This window comes from Protopterus annectens, chromosome 7.part0 (assembly GCF_019279795.1).
Source record: "Protopterus annectens isolate FY-2018-M chromosome 7.part0, PAN1.0, whole genome shotgun sequence".
NCBI lineage: Eukaryota > Metazoa > Chordata > Ceratodontiformes > Protopteridae > Protopterus > Protopterus annectens.
Window position 1 is genome coordinate 1,159,072,841 of NC_056739.1, and position 27,768 is coordinate 1,159,100,608.

The 27,768-nt window shown below is 41.2% G+C and overlaps 1 protein-coding gene across 5 annotated transcripts in view; it reads left to right on the forward strand.

Moving 5' to 3' along the window:
- Positions 1-27,768, forward strand: part of HERC1 (HECT and RLD domain containing E3 ubiquitin protein ligase family member 1) — a 3,987,333-nt gene that overhangs the window by 3,196,273 nt on the left and 763,292 nt on the right. For all 5 annotated transcript variants that reach the window (XM_044077739.1, XM_044077741.1, XM_044077740.1 and 2 more), the window contains exon 61: positions 12,905-13,198. In XM_044077739.1, coding sequence (XP_043933674.1) covers positions 12,905-13,198 — 294 coding nt within the window. The remainder of the gene's footprint in view (positions 1-12,904; positions 13,199-27,768) is intronic.

Consider the following 27,768-nt stretch of genomic DNA (forward strand, 5'->3'; position numbering starts at 1 on the left):
TTTTGTGATACAGAACAGACTAAGGAGAAAATAAAAAAGCTTATTCATCAAAATGTGAGTCATCAAGCAGGAGAGAGACTCTGCTTCTCATTCTTCTGACAGTAAGGTTTATAATGAGACTTTGCCAGTGAAAACCTTTCCAGTGTTCCAAAGGAAAACGCTTGAGAGAGAGAAAAGCACAGGGTTGAATAGAATAATCAGTATCGTGGACTTGAACCCCAGATTCTGGTGTTGGGAGATGGAGATAAACAAGAAGAAGACCAGCATCTTTGAAATTAGTGAGTAAATGGAAGACAGTAAAGCTTTGTATCACATTTGTGAACTATGGTTTTGGACATAAAAGCGGCTGAAAATGGACTTATTTTTACTTTGTTAAACTTGGTGGCCTGTAAAGCATGTACCCCACTTTGTCATTAATTTTTAGGACAATAAATGGGAGAAAACTGGCAGCAAGTAAAACAATTTTTGTTATTAGTATTTGTATAAAACATTTCATGATATAATCTGCATGTTATATACAGAAAAAAAACTATTTTGTGTAGTGTGTAGTCGGGAATTTTAAAAGTGGGAAGAGTCTTTTCGGTAACTATTGTATGTGCTAAGATATTAAAGTTTGTGGGCTAGATTAGATGGAAACTAGATTTTACAGGAATATGTGCATTTAATTTAAAGCTTCGACACACATCTAGTAACTATTTCTGATCATACATTAAATAAATGTAAGATAAAAGTGCAAGATAATTAAGTACAAATAAAACACTGGCACTTTCCCACTCCACCTGTTTAAAAGAGAGAAATTTAAGGAATGGGTAGTAGAAATTATTCAAGAGCGGTCTATATTATGCTTCAAGAGGCGTTACATTGAACGCCTCTTAAGTGACACGTAAACACCGACCGCACTAAACTGCGAACATTCAAAACAGCGATTTCTTTCCCTGGGAAAGAAATTGCTAGCACCAAAAACACACACACACAATTTCAAACATAAAGTGGGGGGCTTCGCCCCCCACACCACCCCAACTAAATGTACCAACTCCAACATCACACTACAGTGGGGAAAACGGCAAACTTACAGGGATGGCCAAGCAATTTCTTTCCCAGGGAAAGAAATCACTGATGACAGCGTTTGCAGTTTTGTGTGTTCGCTGTGTATGTCGATGAAGAGGCATTCGCTGCAACACCTCTTCGAGATTTTAATATAGACCCATTCAAGAGTTATTATGGAAGATAGAATTTTTTTCAGAAGTTGTAGGTAGTAACTGGGATAGAATGAAAATGGAGTTGAAAAATAAGGTTGAAATCAGAGAGAGAGATATTGTTAAGAAGTAATAGAAATTACTTAGTGGAACTGACAAATGTTAAAGTATTGCAGAATAAGGGGAATCTCACAAAACAAGAGGATGAGCAAATGCAGAGTACTAAAGAGAAAATAAAGGAGTATCTGGATACTGTGCATGAGTTTAGAAAAATTGCAGTTAAGCAACTAGTTTTAGATAACTCCAGGGCACAAAAACTTTTAGCACAGTGTCTTAGGCAAAAGAATGTTGAAGCAATAGTCTCCAAACTTAGAAACCCTATAACAAGAAAAAATAACTAGAGATCCTGTAGAAGTTTTAGAGATATTCTGGAAATTTTTTGAAAATTTGTATAAAGCAAAAAAGTGTGGAAATCAAGAAAGAGTACAAATGGAAATATTTATGGAAGACTTAATTGTGCCAAGGTTAGAGGTAGACAAGGTTCCACAATTAACCTTTAAGATAGGAGGTGATCAGATAAGAACAGTGATGTATAATCAGTCTTCAGTAAAGTCACAGGGAACAGATGATATTCCTTTGGAAGTTTGGAAATTAGGAGGGAAGACAGTGATACAGATCTGAAAGATTTTTTTAACATTATTTTAAAAGGAGGGGAAGCACCAACTTCTTGGAAGAAGGCTGTGGTGACTGTGTTACCTAAAGATGGCAAAGACCCTTCAGACCCAGTTTCATATGGACACGTTTCAGTTTTTCTGTACTAGATAAAAGGATGGCAAAGGTGTTGTCAAAATTGATAGCTATGGATCAGTGTGGTTTTGTGGAGCTAAACATTTAATCAGATTAATAAAACAACTATCCAAACAGAAGCACAATGAAAAAAAAATACCTGTTGCTCGTGAGTCTTCAGGCAGAGAAAGCATTTGACAGAGTAAGCTGAAATTTTATGAATAGGACATTGGAAGCATTTGCATTCCCTGGTATGATGATAATGTTAATTAGAATGATATATGAAGGATTGGAGGCAAAACTTAAACTGGCAGGGTTCCTGTCAGGTTGCATTTGAACATAGGAAGCAAATGGGGGGGGGGTCAGGTGAATGTACCTAATAAATCCAGAAAAGGGCATCTCAGTGTTGTGCACATTTTGAGACAGTTTCAGGTATTTTCAAGATATAAAATTAATGAAAATAAAACAAAGACTGTAGCTGTAAATTATGTACTCTCATACAAATTGGTTCAGCAGTACCCGTATTTATGGGGACATAAGATGAAGTATTTAGGAGTATGGATTAAAAAAGGCTTCTGTTATGGCAGCTAAGGATATGTGGAAAGAGACTAAACCAAAGATAATCCAACAATTGAGAAAGTAGAAACTGTTATTTATGGATGTGGATAGTAAGATACAAGTAGTGGAAATGTTTAGTCTCTTTAATCTTGTATAAGAGTCAGGCATACTTTTATCAACCCAAGGAGAAGTTGTGGACAATAATTAATGAAGAACTGAAGGAATGTATCTGGGAGGGAAATATAGCAAGAGTTAAGTGGGATAAGTTGATCCTTCCACTAGAACAAGGTGGTTTAGGTTACCTGATTTGAAGGGATATTTTAGAGCTACACAGTTAAGGCTCATATACATAACACAAGCAGAAGTTTATAATTTAAAGTGGAAAGGGATGACGATGAAGCAAGGGGGAAGCTCAAGAAATAGAGAGAGGGTGGGATTTTGGATGTAGATTCTTAAGGAGAATAATAGCAACCATGCGGAATATTATATTCATAAAGTAGCAGAACATATTCTAAGAACTAAGCAGTATAAGAATATTGCATGATAACTATAAGAATCAATCAGAGGAAGTTAGAAATGTTTGAGAAGAAAGACTGGAAAGGCACTTTACAAGAAAACAATGGGAAGACGTATATATCCCAAGTATGCAACCAAGCCCAACAGGTTTAGGATCTTTGCTTGGAAGTCTTTGCATAGATATTTTTATACCTCAAGCAGACTTCAAATTTGGTAGATAGCAAATGTTTGATGGACAAAAAAATGGGTAACTAGGAACATATGTTTTGGCAGATTTTAAAAATTCCCTACCGAGTACTGTATCAGAAATATTGGGCGAGCAAATGGCTGTAAGTAAGGAAATTATTCTTTGGAGCTGGCATACAGGATCAGAATTACCTAGACACATAGTAAGGCCTAATTAAGTTTTATTCTGTTGGCTGCCAAAAAAAGCAATTACTAGAAAATGGAGATCCAAGTCTACACCAGCTGTATTTGAGGTGTTGAATACTATGAAAGAGAAAAGAAATGGAAGGGGTTCTTTAGAAAAGGGAAGGAGCAAATTACATAGAAGTAAATTGAAATTGTGCTAATAATATATGTATAATAGTGTTCAGGAAGAGGAGGAGGAGTGAGGTTTATTGGAAGGCAGGAGTTCAGCATTTTTTGTAATGCTGGACTGATGAAATGGCTTCTGTCACTGACAGAGTTAGTATAACCCTTTAAATATTACATTTATAGAGTTGGACTCCCTTAATGAGGGAATTTCTGCTTTCAGACATAGTGAAGGGTCAAAGTTTACCTCAGCTGTATAAGTATTGGAAATGTTTGCCTTATAAGTAATATCAAACATCTCCAGTAATGTAAATAATCTTGAAAGATTCTGTCATGGACCATTTAAATAAATCATAAGGCCATCAGTGTTTAAAGAGAATGGAATGCAAAACTGTAGGCACATGGGATGAAACTAAGCACAGATACAACGGTGGCAATGGCAGCAAATTGGGGAAATCAGAAGAATCTGAGAATAGAGATAGAAGGAAAGATAGTAGAACAGGTAAACAGCTTCAGATATCTGGGAGGGTGGTTGAGGAGAAGGGAAGTCTGAATGAAGAGGCCAAACCTAGAATCAGAGAGGCTGCAGCCAGCTGGCATAGCATGTCAGGGGTAGTCTATGACACAAGAATGCCAAAGAAGCTGAAAAGTAAAGTGTACAAGACAGTGGTGCGACCAGTACTACTGTATGGTACAGAAACCTGGGCAGTAAAAACAGAACAGTTGAAGAAGCTAGAGGTGATGGAAATGAAGTGCCTGAGAAGGGTGGTAGGATGCACACTGTGGGACAGACGAAGAAATGAGGACATAAAAGCAGAAGCCAAAATAGCTCCAATTGAAGAAAAGATCAAAGAGAACAGATGACTGTGGTTTGGACACATGCAGAAAAGCAGAAGACAGTCTGGTGAGGAAGATTTGGGACAGACAGGAAGAAGGTAAGAGAAAGCGAGGACGTCCAGCAAAAAGGTGGACGGATTGTGTGAAAGAAGATCTGCGACAGTCAGGCATGAGTGTTGAAGGCAGGAGCGTGGCACTGAATCGAGAGAGTTGGCAACAGTTAACACGATACCCCGACCCCATGTAGAAAAAATGGGGAAAAGGGGGCTGATGATGACCAGTGTTTAAAAACTAGCTCAGAAATATCCACTTTGTGTTATACTCCTGAAGGGCTGCAGCTATGTATTGCAGATTAGGAACAAATAAAAGGAGAGCACAGACACCACTGCCTTGTCTGCCTTCTGCAGAGTAATAGAGATGAACAAACCGGCATTTATCATTATAGTAAAGTGTCCAGGAAGAATTGTGATGTACACTGTGGTGTCTACTGACTATAATGCCACTATGCACTTTTTTTTTTTTACTATCACTTCTTTTATTTTGTGTGCTCTTCTTTACTGAAAGCTTTGCAAACTTTTTTTTATTAAAGGCCAAGGTTCAAGACTGATTTTATGCCTTGGTGTTGCCATCACAGAGACTGTGTGAGGATATAGCCATTGCTTCTGATGAATATAGCCCTACACATGTGGAGTGGTTTTTTTCATTAAAACCCGTGGTTGCAGGTGCATGCTATTAATAGAGTGACATCACATAGGAATAACTGGGACAGATGTTAATGGACAGAAAAAAAATTGCAACTGGGTTATTTTCATATTACCATGTACAGAAAGGGGAACAACAAGAGGAAAGATGATTTGTGACACTGTAGCCACCACTTATTGTGCTGCTCAGGGTTAAGCCCCAAACTGTTCAGCTGCACTTTAATAGCTGTATGAATTTATGATCCCTGGTTCTCTGGATTGCACCTGAAAATGGTCTTCAACCAATCTATGTACCCAGTTAATTAATGCGTGAATAAATATAATAATAATAGTAATACCATATATGCATAATCTCTCTGTTGGCCCTAGCAGATGTCTTTTTGGCATCCAGACTAACCAGTAACACAAGGCTGATGGAATAAGTATAAAGTTCTTATAAACCCAGTTAAGGACCGGTATACATCAATCTGACCTTTTGGCATAATGGTTAAGGTCTTTGTCTCCCATCTGCAAGGTCCAAGGTTTGATCCTGACCTCTGACCAGTGCCTGTATGGAATTAGCATGTTCTCCCTGTGTTGCTTTGGGGTTCCGGACAAAATCATTCTGTGTATTTCCATCGCAAACTCACTCAAGAAAGGAATTGTAGGCTGTGTCACAAACTGTAGATAGTGGTTGTATGGAGAAGAGTTGTATAGATTAACTGCTTTTGGCATCAGCTGTTCCATGCAGTATCCTCAAAACATGAGAACAAGAACCACAGACTGTATGCCATGTCAGCGCTAGCCACTCGACAGTGTAAAAAATTGACTGTAGGTGATTCATTCTTGTTGGCATATGTTGCCAAATGCACCTGGATATTTGCTGGTGAAATGTAGGTTGAGGACCTGACCTACGCCAGTGAACCACGGAGGGAGGTGTATATATGCTACTGTTACCAGTGTATGCCCACCAAAAATCTCAACATCCCTGGGTCACTAAATTGCAGGCTGGCCAGTGTCCTTTTGCCCAGCATGGCTTACCTGGGATAGCTATGTTGAGCAAAAGCTAGCCGTAAAACCAATCAACCTGTCCAACATGAGCTTAGGATTATTAAACTCAATATAGATTCACTGAAAGGGTGCAGCTTGGAAGTGGATGACATAATAGTAGGAATGAAACTGGACATCATCTGTATCCAGGAAACAAGATGGAAGGACATTGCAGCAAATCCACTTGGCTTGGGATCCAGAGTCAGCTACTGTAGTCAGGAGGAGGACAGACTATTAATGGTGTGGGAATTGTGGTGAGGGAGAGGCTTCAGAAGGCAGTGAGGGATGTTATCAGAGCTAGCAACAGATTCATGACAATCCAGCTCCAACGTAAGGATAGTAAAATATTCATAATCTCAGCCTATGCACCTGCAGCAGGGTTGTGATAATGAAGAAAAGAGTGCATTTAGAAAGCAGTTGCAAGATCTGCTAGATAAATCAGGACTGCATGAATTGGTGGTGTTAATGGGTGGCCTGACTGTACATATTGGGACAGACATAGTAGGGTGTGAGGGCTGCCTAGGTTTACATTGATGAGGCAACAGGAATAAAGAAGGTGAAGCCATTCTAGACCTCTGTGTGGCAAAAGGCTTGATAGTGGCCAACACATGGGTCAGCAAGAGAGAGTCACAAGAGCACTTAAAAATTGGCCAACATGCAACACGGGTAGACTTCCTCCTATCGTTTCCATCTCCAGTGAAACAGTTGGTCCACAGTCTGACAAAGGGGGATACTGCCAGCACAGCTATCTGGAATTTTGTAAATAATTATATGCCATTTGTGAATATCAACATGATTTATATAAGACGCTTGTGTTACAAATGTATTAGAACTGTATATATCAAACTGCTGGTACAGACGTGTATGTTGAAAAGGTTTTTGCAAAGTGCTGTTTGAAATGTAACCACAGTGTGCCCTACTGGAATAGAACAGAAATGTAGATGCACTATTGTAACTCTTTAAATGTATATATTTTAACAGTGAAAACCGGAGTACACGAGGTTAACTTTAGAAAAATAGCTAAAATTAAATTACTTTATGGCTATGCAATAAAAAATGGTATCTTTCAGTTTTCAGTGAGCTAGAGGCACAGAGTCTGTGCTGAAAAGCTTTTTGTATTGTCCTTAGGGTGAAATAATTATTAGTCTTGAAATGTGGAAGAATGTAATTGTTTTATGACTTCCAGCATTTGCCAAAGATATGAGGCCAATGTATTTTTGCAAGTAGATGCTAAATACTGCTCGCTTCTAGCAATGGGCGTTTCATCTGGGAAGTAGAGTCAAATGACAAGAAATTATATCATTCTGCAAGCTATCCCAGCAGTAATGTTTGAGATATTGATTTTAAAAAGTCTCTTAGCGAGAGAGAACATTATGTATTCTGTCTTGGACCTGAGAAGAACTATTCACCACAACATCTGCCTTGCTCTAAGTAGGTTAACTAGGGTGTAGTAACTCTCTCAGATACAGTCAGGAATATAGTGAAGCTTAGTTTAGATATTTTTCTTTCTTTATTTTAGACTGTCCTTCAGTGTTGTTTTAAATATTTCCTGTGATTTTTAACTCTTATGTCACTGTGAATATATACAGTGTATTTTCTTGTTCTTTTACTATTTACTATTAAATATATTTAAACCTTTTTTTTTGTGGCTGATCTGTCTAGAGAGATTTAAGTTTTGAGAGTATTTGCATATTTTTTCAGTGACACTGTGTGGTCCACTCCTAACAGCCTTGCTCTTGGTCAAACTACCATTTGTATTAATATTAATATTATACAGTAATATTAGACACCCTTTGTTAAGGGCCTTAAAGTAGCTGATAAAGAGTTGACTGGTGGCAGTGGTAACAACCTTATAGTCTGGACAGAGGGGGGCATAGCTAGTGAACCTGTGTCAGTCTCTCCCAGGTGTGTGTGTGTGTGTGTAAATCAACCGTTAGTGTGTGTGTGTCAGCTACTTGGGCAGGGACACGAAGCACTGATTGGACAGAGAGGGTGCTGGTAGGTCTTGGCGTGGTCACACAGCTGAGATCTCAACTCTACAGCTGTGTCAGTGGGGAGTCTTATTGAGGATCTGGAGAAAGAGGGAGGCACCAGCCCTGGACTGACTGTGGTCTCTGTGTGCTGTTAAGGGAAATTGCACTTGATGCAGAGAGCTGCATCTGGAAATACTCTGTGTGTACCTGTTATCCTTCCAGTGTATGTCCCCCACTGTTGCCAGTGGTGAGGATTGAGGCTCCTTGATTACTGGTCCAGTGGTGGGGCATCACACCCAGCATAAACCACTGGTTGCCACAGTAAGTTGCAAGCAGTGGTCAGAAAAGACTCTAACATTAACAGAGACTAGGCTGAAGACCTGGAAGTTGACTGGAAAGATTGCTCAAGGGAATTACTCAGGGCTCTAGTACCTGAGGAATAAGAGGAAATTTGTATAGTTGAACAAGAATGGCAGTTCCTCAAAGTAGCCTGTGTGAGGAGTACAGCACAGGTATACAGCTGAGCCAGGTATGGAAATGAGGTGCATAAGGAAAGCTGGTAATGAAATGTAGGAGTCCAGGAAGATGTCAAAAGAAAGGGTGAGTGCAAGAAAATGTAGGAGATAGAAAGGAGGGACCATGCTAATAAGGAATACTAGATTGCTAACAAAGAAGCTAAGAGAAGAGTTGCAGTAGAAAAGGATAAGGCATCATAGGTTCATAGGATGATAGTAGGTTATTGGACCGGAGGCCCTTATAAGCCTAGCCAAGAATTTCACCCATGTTCCCTCAAAGTCAGCACCCGTTTCCCTTGTCCAGCAGGAACACAGGTGGGATCCCAGGGGTGTATTTTCTGTTTCTCATCCAGTCGTCCAGGTTCCTCTTAAATAGGGCTAGAGAGGTACTCTGCTTGACATGGGAAGGGAGTCTATTCCGCAGACGGGGAGTCTTTGGGACAGAAATCTATCCTGCCAACAAGTTCTATTAATGTCACAGACCAGGTTAAGGCCTTCTGTGCGGGTTGCGCTAGTGGAGTTTGTCTTATGGATATCCAGCAACTCCATCAAGGCTGGGTCTGAAATGGCCTTGTATGCCAGACACAGGTCACCTCTGAGCAGTCTGTATGAGACTGAGTAGAGGGACAGGGCTTTTAGCCTATCTGTATAGAATAGGTGTTTGAGACCCTAGATTTGCATGGTCAGGAACCTCTGTGGTCTCTCCAACAGCTGCATGTGCTTAGCAAGGGACATGCCGAAGGGGGCATTGTACTGAATAATGGGTCTGATAAGGGAGGAGTACAGGGATGTTATGACCTCCTTGTTCCTGGATGAAATACCCTTATTTATGAGGTTGGCCTTTTAGAAAGCCTTCCGTACAATGGAGGCAACGTGATGGTCAAAAGTCAGGTTGCTATCAACCTGGGTGCCCAAGTCCCTCACGACTGATTGCATGCTTAGTACGTTGTTGTTAATGTCATAATTAGTGGGGATGACATTTTCCCCAAAGGGGATAATGATACATTTCTTGGTATTCAGTTTAAGGCCATGCTTCTGGCACCAGTCATTAGTTTGGGTAAGGCCCTCTTGGAGAATGTTCACATCACTAGGGGAATTTAAGACAGCACCCAGCTTGCAGTCATCTGCAAACTTGGTCACCCACAGATCACTTGTTTTAGCTTGCACCTCAGAAAAGTATATCCCAAACAGTAGAGACCCCAAGACCGATCCTTGGGGTACACCGCTCGTTACGGGTCTGCTACTACATCAGAGACACTCTACCAGCTTCTGGAAAGTGACGGTGTCGTTGGCACATAGAAACTCTATCTGCTTACAAGACAAAGACAAAAAGATAAAGAATATACTTAGACATTCTTCATAAGGAATTCCAGCAACAATCGGCTCACCAGTCCTCAGGACATCAAAGACAGGTAAAATGAGTACTTCCATCAGCTTCTGAATGAAGAAAAGCCCAGAGAAGATGTACAGACTCGGACACATACTACAGTGAAAGAAGAAGAGGAGCCACACTAGAAGGAAGAACAGCACTAAGGAAAATACAGTCAGGGAAAGCAGCAGGGTCAGAAGAGTTTGCAGCAGATGTGGTCAAAATGTTGGATGAGATAGGGGAGAAATGACTCCTGAATGTACTAATAGCAGTACACAGAGAAAGGCATATCCTAGATGACTGGAAGAATAAGCATACAATTGCCAGCTTGCAAGAACAAAAGGGGCATCCACAACTGTCAAACTCCTGTTACACTGCGTGAAAGTCCTTGATTGAGTGATTAGTAGAAAGTAAGTTGGGAGCATTTCATATCCAGATTAGAGTGCAACTTATCTGACTCTTTTACAGTGAGACATATAGTTGAGAAAAAGATAAAGATGCGGAGAGTCCAACTGGGCATTCATAGACTTGGAGAAAGCATATGATAAGGTCCCAAGAAAGCTGATTTGGTCAGTCCCGTAATGGTTTAAAGTCACACAAACATCGTTAGAATTAGTGGTGGTTATGTACAAGGACCCATTGACTGAAGTATAAGCAGTGTTCAGTCTGTCATAGGGCTTCTCAGTGCGAGTGGATGTGCATCAGTTTTCATCTCTGAGCCCACTGCTGTTCATACTTGCGATGTTCTACATTAGCAAACAAGTTGCACGAGATAATGTTGCTGTATGCAGACAAGGCGGGATTACAGGCAGACTTACAGCAAGAACTTCAGCAAAGGATAGAGGAATTAAATGCCGAACTGAAGGCCCATGGACTGAAACTGAGTACAGATGCAGCAGTTGTAATGGCAGCAAATGGGGAAAATCGGAAGAAGCTGAAAATTGAGATAGAAGGGAAAATTAGTGGAACAGGTAAACAGCTTCCAAATGTCTGGGAGGGGTGGATGAGGGGAAGGAAAATCTGGATGAGGAGTCAGAACTAGAATCGAGGGTGCAGCCAACTAGCACTGTGGGTCAGGGGTAATGTATAACAGAAGAATGTCAAAGAAGCTGGAAAGTAAGGTGTACAAAACAGTGGTGCGACTAGTGTGACTGTATGGTACAGAAACCTGGGCAGGAAAGGCAGAGCAGCTGACGAAGCTAGAGAGGATGGAGATGTTGTCATAATGGTTAAGGTGTTTACCTTACAAACAAAAGGTGAAGGGATTGATTCTCACATGGGGTAACTATCTAGGCTTAAAATGGTCCACAAAGACAGTTAGCCTAGTACTAATCTATGAACCTATGAGAGATGTAGTGCCTGAGACAGATGGTAGGATGCACTGTGGAACAGAAGATTAAATAATGACATCAGAGCAGAATCCAGAGTAGCTTCAGTTGCAGAGCAGGTCAAAGACAACAGATTATGGTGGTTCGATTATATATGGATAAAAGCAGAAAATCTGAAGATTATTTTGGACAGACACACAGAAGGCAACAGGAAATGTGGGCATTCAGCAAAGAGGTGGATGGATTGTGTGAGAGAAAACGTACAACAGTCAGGTATGACTGTCACAGAAAGTAGGAGAGTGGGATTGAAACAAGACAGTTGAAGCAACACCCCAATCCCATGTAGAAAATGGGGAAAGGGGGGATTGACAATGATGATGATATGTCAGTATGATGTAGGACAGAGAGGGGCTTTTCTTTCATATGGAATATTCAGAATAACTGGCTTTTTACATGACAGCAGAACATGCAATCTTCTCAAAATGTAATTCAGTAACCTTTGCAGTTTGAGAAGCATGTGATGGCCTGCCTCCACACATGCTTACACAAGTACAGTTCCAACAGGATTCCCTCTGGACCAGGAGTTTTCAACCTGGGAAAACAAGCCAGCGATGGTTTCAGTTCCTCTAGACCAGCTGGTGCCATTAAGGAATTTCTGATTCCTTAAAAATGGAATCTGGGGAGCACAAAATTGCATAAAAATGCAACAGTCTGATGTCAATGCACTTCTGTACCCTTCTTTCTAGTATGCCCTTGTTTGCCTTCTTAATGTCAAAGGGCCAGTGCACCTACATTTCTGGAGTTTGCCTTTTTTAAGTGTAGTTAATCCACTTGTCACTTTTTATCCATATCCCTTTATATTAGTTTATATTTGTATTGTGTTGTGCAATTTATTTTCAGTGCTTGTCGTTATTAGGCTTTTGTTTGTTTTCCTTGCTTATTTTAATCTGACAGGCAAAGCTAAGGAGCCATAGTGGTTAGCACAGCTTTCTACTACTAAATCACCTAGGTAATATTTCTTGATATTGACTTTCCCATCCCCGTTCAAAAGTTTTCATTTTTTTCCCCAAGCCATGTTCCAGTCATTGATGAATACTGGTGATACGCATAAACATCATGAATTATAAGTAAAACGTTTTTTCTTTTCGTAAGATTTTGAATGTAGTATTCTTACCAGTGTTCATAGTGGTTAATGCCACAAGCAAGAATTTATATAGATTCATATGTTTATACTAGGCTAATGACCACCAGGGTCTTTACAAGGCTAGCAATGCAGCTTATCCCAGTTTTGTCCCCGAGTACCTTTATATGATTGGGTATGTTAGTAAGGAGGTAGCTAAAGGTTATGAGGCCAGGTATGCTAGTTTGATATTTGTTATGCATGTTTTTGTAGTTGTAAGTATTGCAACATATTTTCAGCTTTATAACAGACTGTTATCCCATACTCACTGAAGTAGCTGAGGTAAGAAATATTCACTTCAAAGGACATTCAAACCTTATAAAGTATTATAAGATGCAATGTTTTTCATGTTACGTTAAGTTGCTGTCTCTTTCTCTTACAGCCTCATGTAGTTTGTGGGGACCAGCTTGTCCACAGCCCTTACATGCAGTGCCTGGCATCACTGGCAGTAGGCTTGAACCTAGATCAGTTGCTTTGCAATCCTCCAGTTCCGCCATACCAGTGGGGTAGTCCTCCAGACCTTACAATGTGGAATCCTAATGAGTGGGCCTGGTTAGAATGTTTCTCTGCTACAGTTAAAGCTGCTGAAGCACTTGCTAAGGGTGAACCTTTTCCAGACTCCTTTTCAGTCCCTGATTTGGAGCCAGTGCCAGAAGGTGAACTTGCACATGTTATGGTAAGCTTGTTATTTTGATTGATGAAATTACTGAGAAATAATAATGTATTTTTGTTGTGTAATGCTCAAGTATGTACATAAACCGCATATTGAAAAGAAAACAGCCAAAGAGGGAACGTTGAATTTCTCAGAAAGTGAATACCTTACATGTTAGTTTTGTTTTGTTTTTTTGAGTCTTTGCTTTAATGACTAAAAAAAAAAAAAAGATGAGTCAGCACTTCATTGTAGCACAAACATTCCCATGTTAGGTTGTCATTGTTACTATGATTTATTTTGTAATTTTTATCATTAGGCCTTTGTTGGGGCAACCTTTAGTCACCATGCCTGGTATCTGTAGAGTAGGCACAACAAGAAAAAGGACATTCTGCTCTCTTACCATTTTTTCCTGTTTTTTGAACTTTGATTTCAGAGTTTTGGGGCTCATGCACCATTTAACATCATTTTTTCCTACAGTTTTTTCCCTCCTCTGCTATGATGAAAATATGATTCTTCAAGCGATTCTTTTGGAAGCAGAAGTTCAACAAGGAAAGCAAGCCACACCATCTTCTTCCAAGATAAAAAAAAAAAATGTCCCTTTAAGACCTATAGTGGCAGGCCACAATTGGAGTACTGAAAAGTTTTCCTTGTATGTAGAAAAACATTTACATCCTGTTTTAGACAAGAATGTAAGAGTTCTAAGAGACTCCAAGCATTTTCTGAATGACCTCTATGAATATTTTCAGTCAGAGAACTCTGGTGTCAGGTTTTTTGTAACTATGGATGTGCAGTGTTCACAGTGATTCCCAGTAGCTTTGGCCTTGATTGTTTAAGAGAATATTTGACCAGACATAGTGAGTATAGTGGTCCTATGATTAATCTACTCTGTCTCTGCATGAAGATAGTCCTCGAGACTAGTATCTTCATGTTTGATGGTAGTTACTATCTACAGAAGCAAATGATAAAATCCCCAAGGAATAAACTGTGCCTGCAAGCCATAGACCAATGTAACTGAAGAAAACAAGGCACAAAAACACGACTGAAAGCATAAAAAGTTTAAAAGTTTAATAAGGTAATTGCTTTCACACCAAATACTAGTGCTTCATCAGACCATATAAAAACTAAATCAGCAAACACTTTTAATACACTCACATTGATTCAAAGCAGCCAATAAAAATCAGGGAAAGGTAAACACCTAACATCAACTTGTATTATTTAAAGAGACGTCGTGCTTTTAATACAGGCGTAATAGAAACCCTGACACTTAGACCTGGATATTTATCAGCTTGCCATAATGTAATCCAATGCATATCTCTGGTTTCAGTAAAGTTTTTAACATCACCACCACATATATTTTCAGAAATAATTTCAGAACTTGATATCTAAAACCATGTTCATTTTCATTCTCCATACAAGGTCTGGCTAGTGCATTCTTAGTGTTCCCCATTCCTAATACAATGTATGTGTTCCCAATCGTTCCATCAGTGACCTATTGTTTTTTCCTACATAGAAACAGTGGCAGGCTGTGCATGTCACCAGATAAATCAGATTCCTAGTTCGACAATTAGCTGTAACCTCAAATTTATACTCAAAACAAGTAACTGGATGGATAAAACATGCTGATATGTTAATAAACATACAGAAATTACATGTAAGGCATTGACTGGTGTCTATACAACCACCATCCTGTCTACTTTCTTTTTGTGTTACATTTTATAACATAGTTTTCTTTTGAGAGATTTCTTATTCTTAAAGGCAAAATTCAGTCTATAGCCAACAACCTTTGAGATGTCATTGTCCAAGCTCAATATAGACCAATTCGACTTAATAATAGTCATTATATCAGCCATATCACTAGTATAAAATAAGGATATAGGCAAACTATTCCTGTTGCTAGTAGCCAGAGAAGACTTAGTCTCAAAAACTTGGTTTGAAAAAAATGTTTTTGCCTTATTCTCCCTATGCATAACTCCCATACAAATGTTCCTTTCAACCTCACATTCCTTGTACCCTCTTTCATGAAATTCTCTTTTAAGTATCTTGTCTGAAAACGTCATCACAATTGTTCAGTCAAGATATTCTCATTGTTTGACCTTTAATAGCATTCTGGAATATATAGCCAGGATGCATGCTATCCCTATGTAGGATAGCATTTCTTCTAAAAGGTTTCCTATATAATTTAGTTTGAAGATTCCTAGTTGTATCAATACTAACTAGTACATCAAGGAAGTCTATATCACTGGTGGCAAACTTGTATGTAAATTTAAGAAAAGATGTAGTGGACTCTAGATGGCTAGTAAACGACATGAGCTATCCTTCAGTCCCCCCCCCCCCCCACAAAAAACAAGTCATCTACAAATCTCTTGTAGAAGCTGACCAAAGGAGCATATTCATGTAAATTTAACAGGGAACTCTTCTCCCATTCAGCCATAACTATGTTGACGTAGCTATTGGCACAGGGTGTGCCCATAGCTACACCAGCCTTCTGTAAGAACAGGTGTCCTTCAAATAGAAATCCATTCTTTTCTAACACAATTTCCAAGAACATACAAATAATATCAATTTTACTTGAAGTATATTCACTATTTTTAACAAGGAAATCATGTGCCATGGATATCCCAAAGGGTGGGGGATGGCAGTAAATAACAATACAACATCCATAGTTGCTAACAAGCAACCATCTCTCAACTTCCCTTTGATTAATCTACTCTGTCTCTGCATGAAGATAGTCCTCAAGAATAGTATCTTCATGTTTGATGGTAGTTACTATCTACAGAAGGATGGCATAGCTATGGGCACTTCTAATGCCAATAGCTACGCCAATATAGTGATGGCCAAGTGGGAGGAGGATCATCTGTATGAGCTGCATTGGTCTCTGATCTATGTGAATTCTGCAATAGATTAAACAATTCCATGCCATTTTTGAAGCTCTCTGTGAAATATTCTGAAACCAAGATTAATTTTTTTAGACCTTTTTGTTCATAAATTGGATTGTGGTGGTGAGGATACTGGTGTTTATAGAAAACCTTGTTACAGGTATAATTTACTACACAGACACAGTATGCATCCAACACATATTTTTAGAAATATTGTCAAACGACTAGGGATGAGGGCCTCTAGGCTAAATGCCTCTGTGGAAGGCTTTCAGCGTGAAGTTTCTGATCCATGAAATAGGCTGATTATGAGGGGTTATAAACCCATGGAAGTTGACGGGGATCTTGGATTTGATTCCTACTCTTAAGAATGATGTAGCAAAGCCTTATTTTAAAGAACGAGTTACTTCTTGCCAAAGCAAACAATCTGCTTTAAGCGACTTTCACCAATTCCCATGTTTTTCACCAGTGACATAGGGGCTGTCACTGACGTGATTAGGAAACATTGGGAAATTTTGACAGCTGATCCTAAAATAAGGATTGTAGGAGAAGCTCCCTGTTTCACTTATAAAAATAGAAAATGTTTGAAGAGGTTACTTTATTATCCTCGAAGTGACTTATGTCATGTGTATATGAAAGGGAATGTAACACAGCCATGCAGGAATTGTAATTACTGCCTCTGTATTGATAATAGTGGTCTATTTATACATCCTGACACTAGACCGAGAGTTATTTTTAAGGTTTAGGCCGATTGTAGGACACCACATGTTGTCTGTCTGTGTTACTGTCAACAGTGTCAAGTTGTTTATTTTGGCAAAACAGATAGAATGTTTAAGGACATAACAAGAGAACATCTGTATAATATACGCATTGGTTTAGTTAACAACGCTTTATCAAAACATGTGAGGGATACCAATGAACATCACACATTTAAGTTTTTGGTGATTGATGTAGTTAAACCTAGTTTGCGGGAGGGTAATATAAGGAATGTCACTGAAACTTTAGAGATTAGATGGATTATTCACTTAAGGGCTGATCAGGGCAAGGGTTTAAATGAGAAGATTCCATTAAGACCTATTTTAAAGGGATATAGTTTGAGGAAATAGCCCTCCTCTTTCCTCCTCCTTTTATTTTTATTTTATTTTCATTTTTGTCTCCCTGTGACATGGATTTGTAGTATCTTAGTTTCCTAGAATCTGTAGTATTCTATAGTGTAAAGTGTTTATTGTGGATTACCTTTTAATTATTCCATTAATTTATTAATTCTTATGAAACCACCCTTTGCTTGCATTTTGATTGGTTACTACAAGCCAATTTATTATATAAATTGATTTGATTATTATGTTTGACTTCATGGTCTGAAGAAGCTGTTGCGAAAGTGCTTACCTGTTGTACATTTATTTGTGCCATACTAAAGTTTTACTGTTATGACCATCTGATTTTTACTTCATTTTGTTGTTACCACGTGGCTAATTTTGTCCAGAGAGATTTTGATTTTCATATCCTGAAAATCTTTCTTTGTTAGAAAGTAGTTATGATCACATAAAGGGGGTGGTCTATAAATAATCTGTTGGGAGAAAATCATCTTTGTGTAGTATGTGTTAAATTGAAATTAACAGGAGTTACATTACCAGCAGATACACCGACAGACTGACTGTACAACTGTATATCTGTAATTGCTGACAGATTTATTTAAACCAGCCGACCAAGCACTACTGTGAGATTATAAACATTTTCTTTATAACACAGATATGATACTGTTAGACGCACTAGACTTCTTAGCTGAATCAGATTACAAAATGTCCACCAGAAAGTCTTCACAAACACTTTTATAGTTTTAAAACTTTGTCCTTGATGAAAATCTTCTTTTCCTCTTTGTCTGCCTCTTATCTTATCCAGAGAAAACCAGTTCTCAGCCGGCCAAAATGCACTTTCAGAAATGTTCTTTCATTGATAGGATAGTCTATAACGTTTTTTTCTGCTGTGTTAGCCATGCTCATCCAGAGAAAGCCAGTTCTCAGCATGCCAAAATGTTCTTTCATTGATAGGATAGTTATAACTTTTTTCTGCTGTTAGGCATTTCCCTTTAACTTGAATATCTGTGTACATTCAATTGTTTAGGATATTTCAACAAGCCTCTATTGTTAATGCCATTTGTAACAAAACATTCAGAAGTATAATATTTTTTTGTTCCACACAAGCACATTCTGTTAGGCCAGTGCATCACATGCTATTCTAAAAACGTATCACGCTGTTGTTATGATTACCAAACCTCTGTTACTGTGAAGGTAAAACAACAAAAACATTCAGTAGTACAGTACTTTTTATTTTACACAAGCACATTCTGTTAACCTAATCATTTAGAAATACAATATGTCATGCAAGTACATTCTTATTTCTTCCTGAATTTGCAGGCTCTGTAATTTTTTATGCTGTTCCTAAAAATATCACTCTGTCACTATGAGAGGCAGCAGTTTTACCAATACATGCTATTGCTGTGAGAAAAGCAGTTTTACTAAATAACATATATGCCATTTCTATGAGGGGAAAAAAAAACGTTTTACTTTATATAATTCTATCAGTGTGGTTAAAAAGAATCAAAGATCTTCACCTGAGTTCCTCTTTTCTGTGTTCCTTGAGTGACATAGAATTAATTAAAGCAGGTCTGAGCTTTCTGCCCTACAGAGATGCTTCTTAGTCAAAAGTTTGCCAGTCATACCAGTTCTCTGGTTTTTAAGGGATAGAGTTCTGATTATGCCATTGTCAAGCTCCTTGTCTGCATCTTTGTCTGCTTTCCCAGCCTGAGCCCCTTTGCTACCTTTTAGGCAGGAGGTTTCTGGACCTGTCACTGTGGTCACCCAGGTGGTAAGGACCCATCAAGAACCATCCAACTCACTCCTTTTGGGATTTTGATAACTACAACCTTTGACCATCATCAGTAGACATGTTGATCCTGTCCTTCACTGAGGGTTGTGAGTTGACATCTAGTCCTAGACCATCAGTGAAGCAATACTCTCCAATTTCCCATGGAAACCTTTGTTGATTGACCTCTCGCATCACAGCATTTGTCTCTTCCCTTTCCAGACAGTCAAAGATCTTGACTGTGTATCCCTTCCTGAAGAGGATGTGTTACCAAGAGGTTGTTTTTGTTCTATATTCCTTTAAAAGTGGAACCCATCTATGATGGTACCTCTGAAGTGGATGAGGATGTGGAGAATACTTTAGGACCCTGCCTTTGGGTCTCACCCCCCCCCCGGGTGTTCACCAAGTGCATGACTGTGGTCACAGCTCACCTGAGACTGCAGAGATTCCAGGTGTTTTCTTACCTCGACGATTGGCTCCTGACACCTCCCACCAAGCATCGACTGGTCACAGCCAACTCAGTACATGCTTTGCCTATTCGACCAGTTAGGAATCATAATGAATCTGTCCAAATCGAATTTGATTCTTTCCCAGAACTTGGTGTTTATCAGAATTCAGCTGGACACTGTATCAGAGATTGCAGCATTTCCTCTCAGGCGTGTTCATCTAATCAGGTCTCATGTTCAGTGCCTCCTGGCTCTGACTCGTTCTGAGGTCCGCTTCATTCTCAGGGCCCTAGAGTCTATGGCAGAGCCAATCTTTCTGGTGCCATTAGCCAGATTCTACATGAGGGTTCTTCAGTGGACTCTGTGATCTTCTCTTTCTTATCCGATGACACCCTCAATTCGTCTCATTCCAGTGTGCAGGCATCATCTTTGGTGGCTTCAGTCACCTGATCTGCTAGTGGCAGACAGTTTTCTCTTAGTTCCCCCATTGCCAGCATGACCTCTGATGCTTACCTGCTGTGGCGGTGGGGGCATTACCAGGGAAAGACTGTCCAAGGTACGTGGTCCTCTGCAGAGACCAAACTGCACATAAATGTACTGGAGATGAGAGCATTCCTTCTCATGTTGCAAGCCTTTTAGGATTGCCTCCCTCTGGGTACCATTGCAGTTTACACGGATAACATGGCAGTTGTGTGGTACATCAACAAGCAAGGAAGCACACACTTGTATCTACTTTGGCTCGAGGCCATGAGGGTGTGGGAATGGGCAATGTCTTTGGGGTGCTTTCTCCTTGCAACTCGCATCCCTGGAGAGTCCAGCGTGTTAGACAGACTCAGCAGGGCCATCCTGCATCCCCACTAGTGGTCCCTGAATCTCTCAGTGGTGAGAGAGAGATCTTCCTCGCTGAGGTCATCCGAACTGCGATCTATTTGCTTCCCCTCACAGTCACAAATGCAGCCAGTATTTCACCCTGATTCCCCCAGTCGGGGAGTCCTCCAGGGATGTTTTGGTTCACGATTGGCCTACGGGTCTCCTTTATGCATATCTTCCTATACCTGTCATTCCCATAGTGCTTCAGAAAGCTCGATGCCTCAAGGCCACCTTGATCCTCATTGCCCCCTTTTGGCCTTAGCAGGTGTGGTTTCCCTCGTACGGTCTCACCTGAAGTACCCCCATTGGGTACTAGATCCCCTTCCAGATCTGATTTCGCATCCCTCCCATCTTCTAGTCCCAAACCTTCAGACTCTTCACTTGACCGTGTGATTGTTCTTCATGTTTCACTGTTACAGTCATCACATTTGGGTTATTTCTGCCAGGGTAGACCTCGGCCGGCCTGAATACCAGAGGCTTAGTATTTCTGTGTTGGTTGCTGTCGCTTCAAGACCGACGTCAGGTCATCAGTAGTATAAAGTAAGGCAGCCAACGCCATTACATCAGTCTTTCTTGCTGCGGAGCCAGAAGCAGAAGCAGTTCGTATGATTGCTGGTCGTCCGCTACCTGAGTTTCGTATTCCGAATTGAAGCTGAAGTCTTCTAAGTACCCCAATGGGGATCCTTTTTTCTTGCACTAACCGTTGTCAGAAGAAGTTAACAATTGCCTTGCGTGTGGAAAGCAAATACTAACTAAAAAAACACAACTAATTTTTTGAAAGCAAATACCACACTGAGACTTTCATTTTTACTGAGTCACTTGCTTAGGCCCAGACCACGACGTCCCCCGCTATCACTTTTGTGCTTTGTTCAATGCCAGGACTATACATAGTCGACCTAGTCGCCAGTTCTCCAGTCCACAGTGAGGCTCTTTCGCAGCCCCCTGAAGCCCGCTTCTTTGGATTCGCAGGCCGCTACCTTTCGGAGTCTGGCATGCCGCAAAACTCTTCTTCGACTAAGGATCCTGCGGTTGTCTCTCCCTTAGATCAGTCCAGAGCTGCTGAGCAGGCACCGGCTTCCGAGGAAGTACTTAGCACTACCGATTCTCGACACAAACCGACGACTTATTTCGTGCTACCATTCTTTCAAAAACTACCGAGTTTCTAAGGCCCAGGGTACAAACGACACCCAAGAAACAGATGACCCAATCTCAGGCACCTGCTCTCTTGCCTCAGTCTCAAATTCTAAAATTTCAGCAACATCCCGTGGAACTCCTCAAACAAAAAGTGTCTTCCTTTTCTGCTTGTGCAGAATCTAGAGTTACAAGAGTTAATGCATTCTGCAAGTCAAGTAACTAAACACACCTTGCACTGTGGGTTTGACACCCTAGAAGATTCTTGCAGGGCAGCAGTCACCGTTTCTGTCCTTAGAAGACATGCATGACTTAAGGAACAGCCCTTGCCAGACCACATTAAATCTAAATTGTTGGATACAGCCTTGCACAAAGGCAACTTATTTGGCACTAAGGCAGAAGAGGTCTTAAAAAAGATGGAAGAAAAAGCTAAATCTATGCAGACAGTTAAGGATTTCTTACTGGTCCAGCCACTCAGGTTCAGCAGGCATTGCCCCTCCAAGCACTGGTCCTTTCCTGCTCCAACCAGCTCAGTTCAGCCCAGAACCCGTGGAAGTAGACCCCCCCGACAGCAGCCACAGTGAATGCAGAGATCAAAACAGTGGACTTCGTCTACTTCAAAAACAGGGAGTTCTAAGCCAATCCCACATGGTAAGAACTCACAATCACTCTCCTCCCCCACCCCCTCCCTCTGTCCACCTTCACTTACTCCTTGGAGGAAAACTCTCCTTTCACGCAAGCATCTGGGCCACCATTGCCAACGACTCCTGGGTCCTCAACATAGTGTCCCAGGGATACATATTTTCTTTCCACACCCTTCCAACTCCAAAAGGGTTCCCAGATCTACCTCCAAATCAGTGGGCAGAGGCGCAAAAGCAAGTCCTTTCCCTGCTCTCTATGAGGGCAATAGAGCACGTTCCTACAGAACAAAAAGGTCAAGGTTTCTACTCCAGACTTTTTCTGGTACCCAGAAAAGAGGCCACCTGGCACCCCATCCTCGATCTAGCCATTCTAAGCACCTTCCTGGTGATATCAAAATTCAAAATGCTCACCCTCCAGCAGCTGCTGCCCATGCTCTCCAAGGATGCTTGGCTAGCCACCCTAGACCTAAAAGAGGCCTACCTTCACATTCCTATCAGGGAATCATGCAATAAATATCTGTGGTTCAGGGCAGGATCTCTGCACTTTCAGTTCTCTGCACTTCCCTTTGGCTTATCTACTGCTCCCAGAGTTTTCACAAAATGTCTGGTTCTGGCCATTGCCTTTTGCAGACAAAGGAATATCCATATTTACCCATACTTAGACAACTGCCTAATTCAAGCAGACAGCCAGGAAAAGCTGCTCAAGCACCTGGCCTTTCTAAAATCCCTACTGACCTCCCTAGGGTACACAATCAAAAAGAAATCAAAACAAGTACCCACCCAAAGAATTATATTCCTGGGAGCAAGCCTGGACACAGCATCCCAGGTGGTATTCCTTACACAGCAGAAGCAAACTTACCTGACAGCTTACTTCTCAACTAGCCACCAGAACCCAGTTATCTGCAAGGAAAATCCTGCAGGCTCTGGGGTTCATGGCATCTTGCATGCTACTCATTCCATATACCAGACTGCATATGAGGAAACTTCAGTGGTCCCTAAAAAGCCTTTTGTGTCAACACTGTCAAGACCTGGAAACTCTCATACCCTGATACTTTGCCTCAGAAAAGATTTCCTTTGGTGGGCAGCAGCTTGCTCCCACAACAAGGATTACCCTTCTCACCACCCCCTCCCACCCATAATCTCACCACAGATGCATCAGATTATGCCTGGGGTGCACACCTGGACGGCAGGTGCATACAGAGCCAATGGAGCCCACAGCAAATCCATCTGCACATCAGCCAAAAAGAGATGATAGCTGTCCAGCATGCCTTGACATCTTTCAAGCCCCTTCTCTCCCCAGGGGCCCTCCTGATCAAAACAGAAAACACCACTGTGATGTGGTACATCAGCAAGCAGGGAGGGACTCACTCCTACCCTCTTTGCAGGCTGGCCTTGACCCTTTGGCACACAGCCTCTGCCATGCAACTCCACCTGTTAGCACAGTTCCTGCCAGGTTCTCTAAACTCTCTGGCAGACCACTTAAGCAGAAGTCTTCTGCACCCACATGAGTGGCAGGTAAACAAAAGAACCTTCACCCTAATAACTCAGAAGTGGGGCACCCCGAAGGTCGACCTCTTTGCCTCCCACACAAACCATCAGCTCAGCAAGTTCTGCACCAGGGAGCATCACTGTATGGCTTGGAAAGTGGATGCCCTCTCCTTCCCCTGGGTCAATCTATCGGTCTATGTCTTTTCTCCATTACCTTTCATCCCCAGGGTACTGCTCAAAATAAGGGAGGAAAAACCAAGGATAATTCTTATTGCTCCAGACTGACCTCACCAGCACTGATACCCACTGCTGCGCAGCCTGTCCCCACTGCCACCATGGCATCTCACTAAGACCCCAATCCTCCTGACCCAAAGGGAAGGAGAATTCATGCATCCCCAATTGCAGACCCTCAATTTGGCAGCTTGGCTTATTCTCTAACCTCTGATCAATCTGCCAACCTCAGTAAACAGGTTCTAGATGTTATGCATGAAGCCAGATGCCCTAGCACTAAAAAGTCTTATGCTGATAAATGGAAAAGGTTTTGCACCTGGATCCAGGCTAAGGGAGCCAATACGGCACAGCCCTCCCTCCCTGTCATCCTGGATTACTTAGCTGACGTACTACACAGTGGCCTGTCTTTCTCCTCTGTATATATTCATGCCTCTGCTATCTCTGCTCATTTCCCCACTGAGCAGCCCCTTTTCTCACACCCTTTGATCAAACAGTTCCTAAGAGGGGCTAGCAACTTGAGACCACACAGAAGAGCACCAACCCCAGCTTGGGACCTTAACCCTGCCCCCCTTCGAACCAGCATATTCAGCAGAGCTAAAAGTTCTCTTCGGGAAGACAGCTTTCCTTCTGGCCATTACTTCAGCCAGAAGGGTCTCCGAGCTACAAGCACTCATGAATGTGGAGCAATTCATCATCTTCCACACTGACAGGGTTTCCCTGAGGACTAACCCATCCTTCATGTGCAGAGTGGTGTCCAGTGTGACTGTCAAACAATCCATTCATTTGCCAACCTTATTCCCTAACACACAGAACAAGGGGGGAAGGATCCTGCACTCTCTAGATGTGCACGGACAGCTCAGATTCTATCTAGATAGGACTAAATCCTTCAGAAAGTCTGATCAATTGCTGGTTAGCTTTGCTGCAGGGGCAGAGGGCAAAGCCATCTCCAAACAAACAATTTCCAAATGGATATCACACTGCATCCATTTCTGTTACAAGCAACATGGAAAGCCTCCACCTAAGGGGGTCAGGACTCGCTCCACCAGAGCAGCCTCCACCTCTGCAGCTTTCCTCAGAGGAGTCCCCACCAGAGACATCCTGGAGGCTGCTACATGGACATCTGTTCACACTTTCACCAAACACTACCACCTGCTTGTCTTCTCCAAATCCAGGGCAGGGTTTGCCTCTGCAGTCTTGCAGGGCATCCTAGCCAGCCCCTAGTTTCCTTGACTGCCTCCACCCTTTTCCTCAGCTTTGGAAATAAACCCAAATATGATGACTGCAACAGTGAAACACGAAGAACATACTACAGTTGTGTACACTTACCAGAAATGTAGCTGTTCGAGTGTATTCACTGTTGCAGTCCTGGTTTCCCTTCCTCCATCCCCCTCTTCTTTCTTCTCTCTCCTTACAAGGGACATTCTGGTATTTTCTTTCTATTGGTGGGGTTCTTCCACCAGAACCTGGCTCCCACTTTGGAGCTCCTGACAGGGCAAAAGAAACTGATGTAATGGCATCGGCTGCCTTACTTTATACTACTGGCGACCTGACGTCAGTCCTGAAGCGACAGCAACCGACGCAGAAATACTGAGCTTCTGGTATTCGGGCCGGCAGAGGGCTGCCCTGGCAGGGATAACCCAAATGTGATGACTGTAACAGTGAATACACTCGAACATCTACATTTATGATAAGTGTACACAACTGCACTTTTGTCGACTTCCCATTATCCTAAATCAGTCCAGGCTTGCATCACCTGTCAAAGACATTATTCTGGTCTCTCAAATGACTTCCACCAGAAAGGTCTATGCGTGTAAATGGAAAAGGTTTCTGTTTGGGCCAAGCAACAAAATCTGGACCCCTTCTTGGCTCCCATCCCAGATATCTGATTGTTCTTGTCTTCATTCTTTTCCAGGACGGAGCTAGTTTCTCTACTATCAGACTGCAGTTGGCGGCTATCTCTAATTTCCACGTTTGTGAGGAACCTATTTTTTCTTTGCCCCTTTGTAAGACATTTTTGAAAGGTGTTTTCCTGCTTTGGCCTCCTGTCAAGGATCCTTCTCTACCTTGGGACCTTTAATTTGTGCTGCAATCTCTTACACAGAGTCCCTTTGAACCTGCTGCAACTTGTGATTTGAAATTTCTATCATGGAAGACCACCTTTCTGGTGGCCATAACATCGTCGAGAAGAGTTACTGAGTTGCTGGCTCTCTCTATTAAACCACCATATTTGGTGTTTTATAAAGACAGAGTGGCTCTCTGAGCCCAACCCTTCCTTTATGTCTAAGGTAGCCACACAGGCAAATTTGAATCAGTCAGTTCAGTTGCCACTTTTCTTCCCCAGGTTCTCTAATAAAGGGGAATGTTTACTGCATATGCTTAACATTCGTAGACTACTGCAATTCTACTTGGGCAGGGCCATGAGTTTCCGCAATTTCGACTAACTGTTTGTGGCCTTTTCTGTTGACGGACAAGGTTGGGCAGTCTCTGAGGTTACTATATATCACTGGATTTCAAAGTGTATTTCTATGGTTTATTCTTCTAAAGGTTTACCTTTACCAGGTCCAGTTAGAGCTCATTCCACTAGATCTATGGCTATGTCAGCTGCCTATCTCTGGACCCTCATTCCTTAGATAAGATCTGTGCAGTAGCCACCTGGTCTATATCTCACACTTTTGTTACTCATTATAAACTCAACATTGTCTCCAGGAACAGGGCTTATTTTGGATCTGCAGTTCTTCGGCTTGTCCTTCCATGAGGCCACCCAGGATTTATGGTAGCTGGGGACTCTGAACCAAATGTGAGGAATAGTGACATGGATAACATCAGACAAAGAGTTATATACTTACCATAACTTGACATCTGTGTTATCAAGTGTCACTTTTCATCACTATTCCTCCCTCTTTCCCCCTTCCTGTGGAACCTAGAGTAAGTGGAGACGTCTTGTCTGGTAGTTAAGGTCTTCCTTCACTGTTTTCTAGCTTTAGGACAAATTTGATCTGAGGGGTTAGAGGGCAGCAAGGGATCATGGGAGTGGGAGGAGCTGGAGCCAAGAAGCTGCCGGCTCGGATCCGATGTCGGATCCTACAACCCAAGAGTGATAAATAGTGATATAGGGTAACACAGATGCCAAGTTATGGTAAGTGCATAACACTTTTTTTTTTCAAAAAATATCAAGGTATTTACTTCACCCCCCCCCCCCCCTGTAACTGTAAAATACATTACCATTCAGTGTGTTTCTTTCTGACACTAGACAGCTTAGACTGGATCTAGGAATATGACTGTATGCCTCATGTAACTGTAAAGCGCAGCCTTTAAGTATTTAAGTTTTTGTTTTTTATTGTTTACAGTTTAATGCTTAGGCAGTATGTATCAGGTTGAAACTTTACAATTTAGACAATATATTATTTTTAACAGACTAAGATGAGCTCATTCACCCTTCACTGTGCACAGCACATACTTGTGCGTCCTGCTCTGGAATGTGGCCTTGCTGGTCTCACCACCATCTCTGGATGGTTATCATGTTAAGAATCTTCTACCCCTGCCGTTATATTTTTTCTTAACTGTTACCAGCCAGTGATGATCTATAATGTCTATTCTGTATATCCATCAATATGAGTACTTTAATTTTGCTTCCATTGCATTACACTGTCAGACATATATAATTATCAAAAGTTTCACAGATTTTTGAAAAACTGTCAACATCTTGCTGGAGCTTCCATGTACTGAGGCAGCCATGTCTGCTTTCCACTGTTCATTAAAATGAAATTATTGTAACTTTATAATTATTATAAATCAGCACTATAACAAAATAAATAAATTGAATGCCATATACCACATGGAGGTGGTCTTGTCAGTTTATTAGCATCTAGAGAGAGACTAAAAAACTAAATAGGCAGTAGGATACATGTGCAATAAATTTGTTTTCCTTTCTCCTCCCTTTACAGTAATCTTATTTTCTAATCATAGAACAACTGATTAATTTATTTAGTTACAGGATGTCCATATTTGGCCAGTTTAACTTCCTGAGGTAGCCACTTCACTTCTGGTCTGCA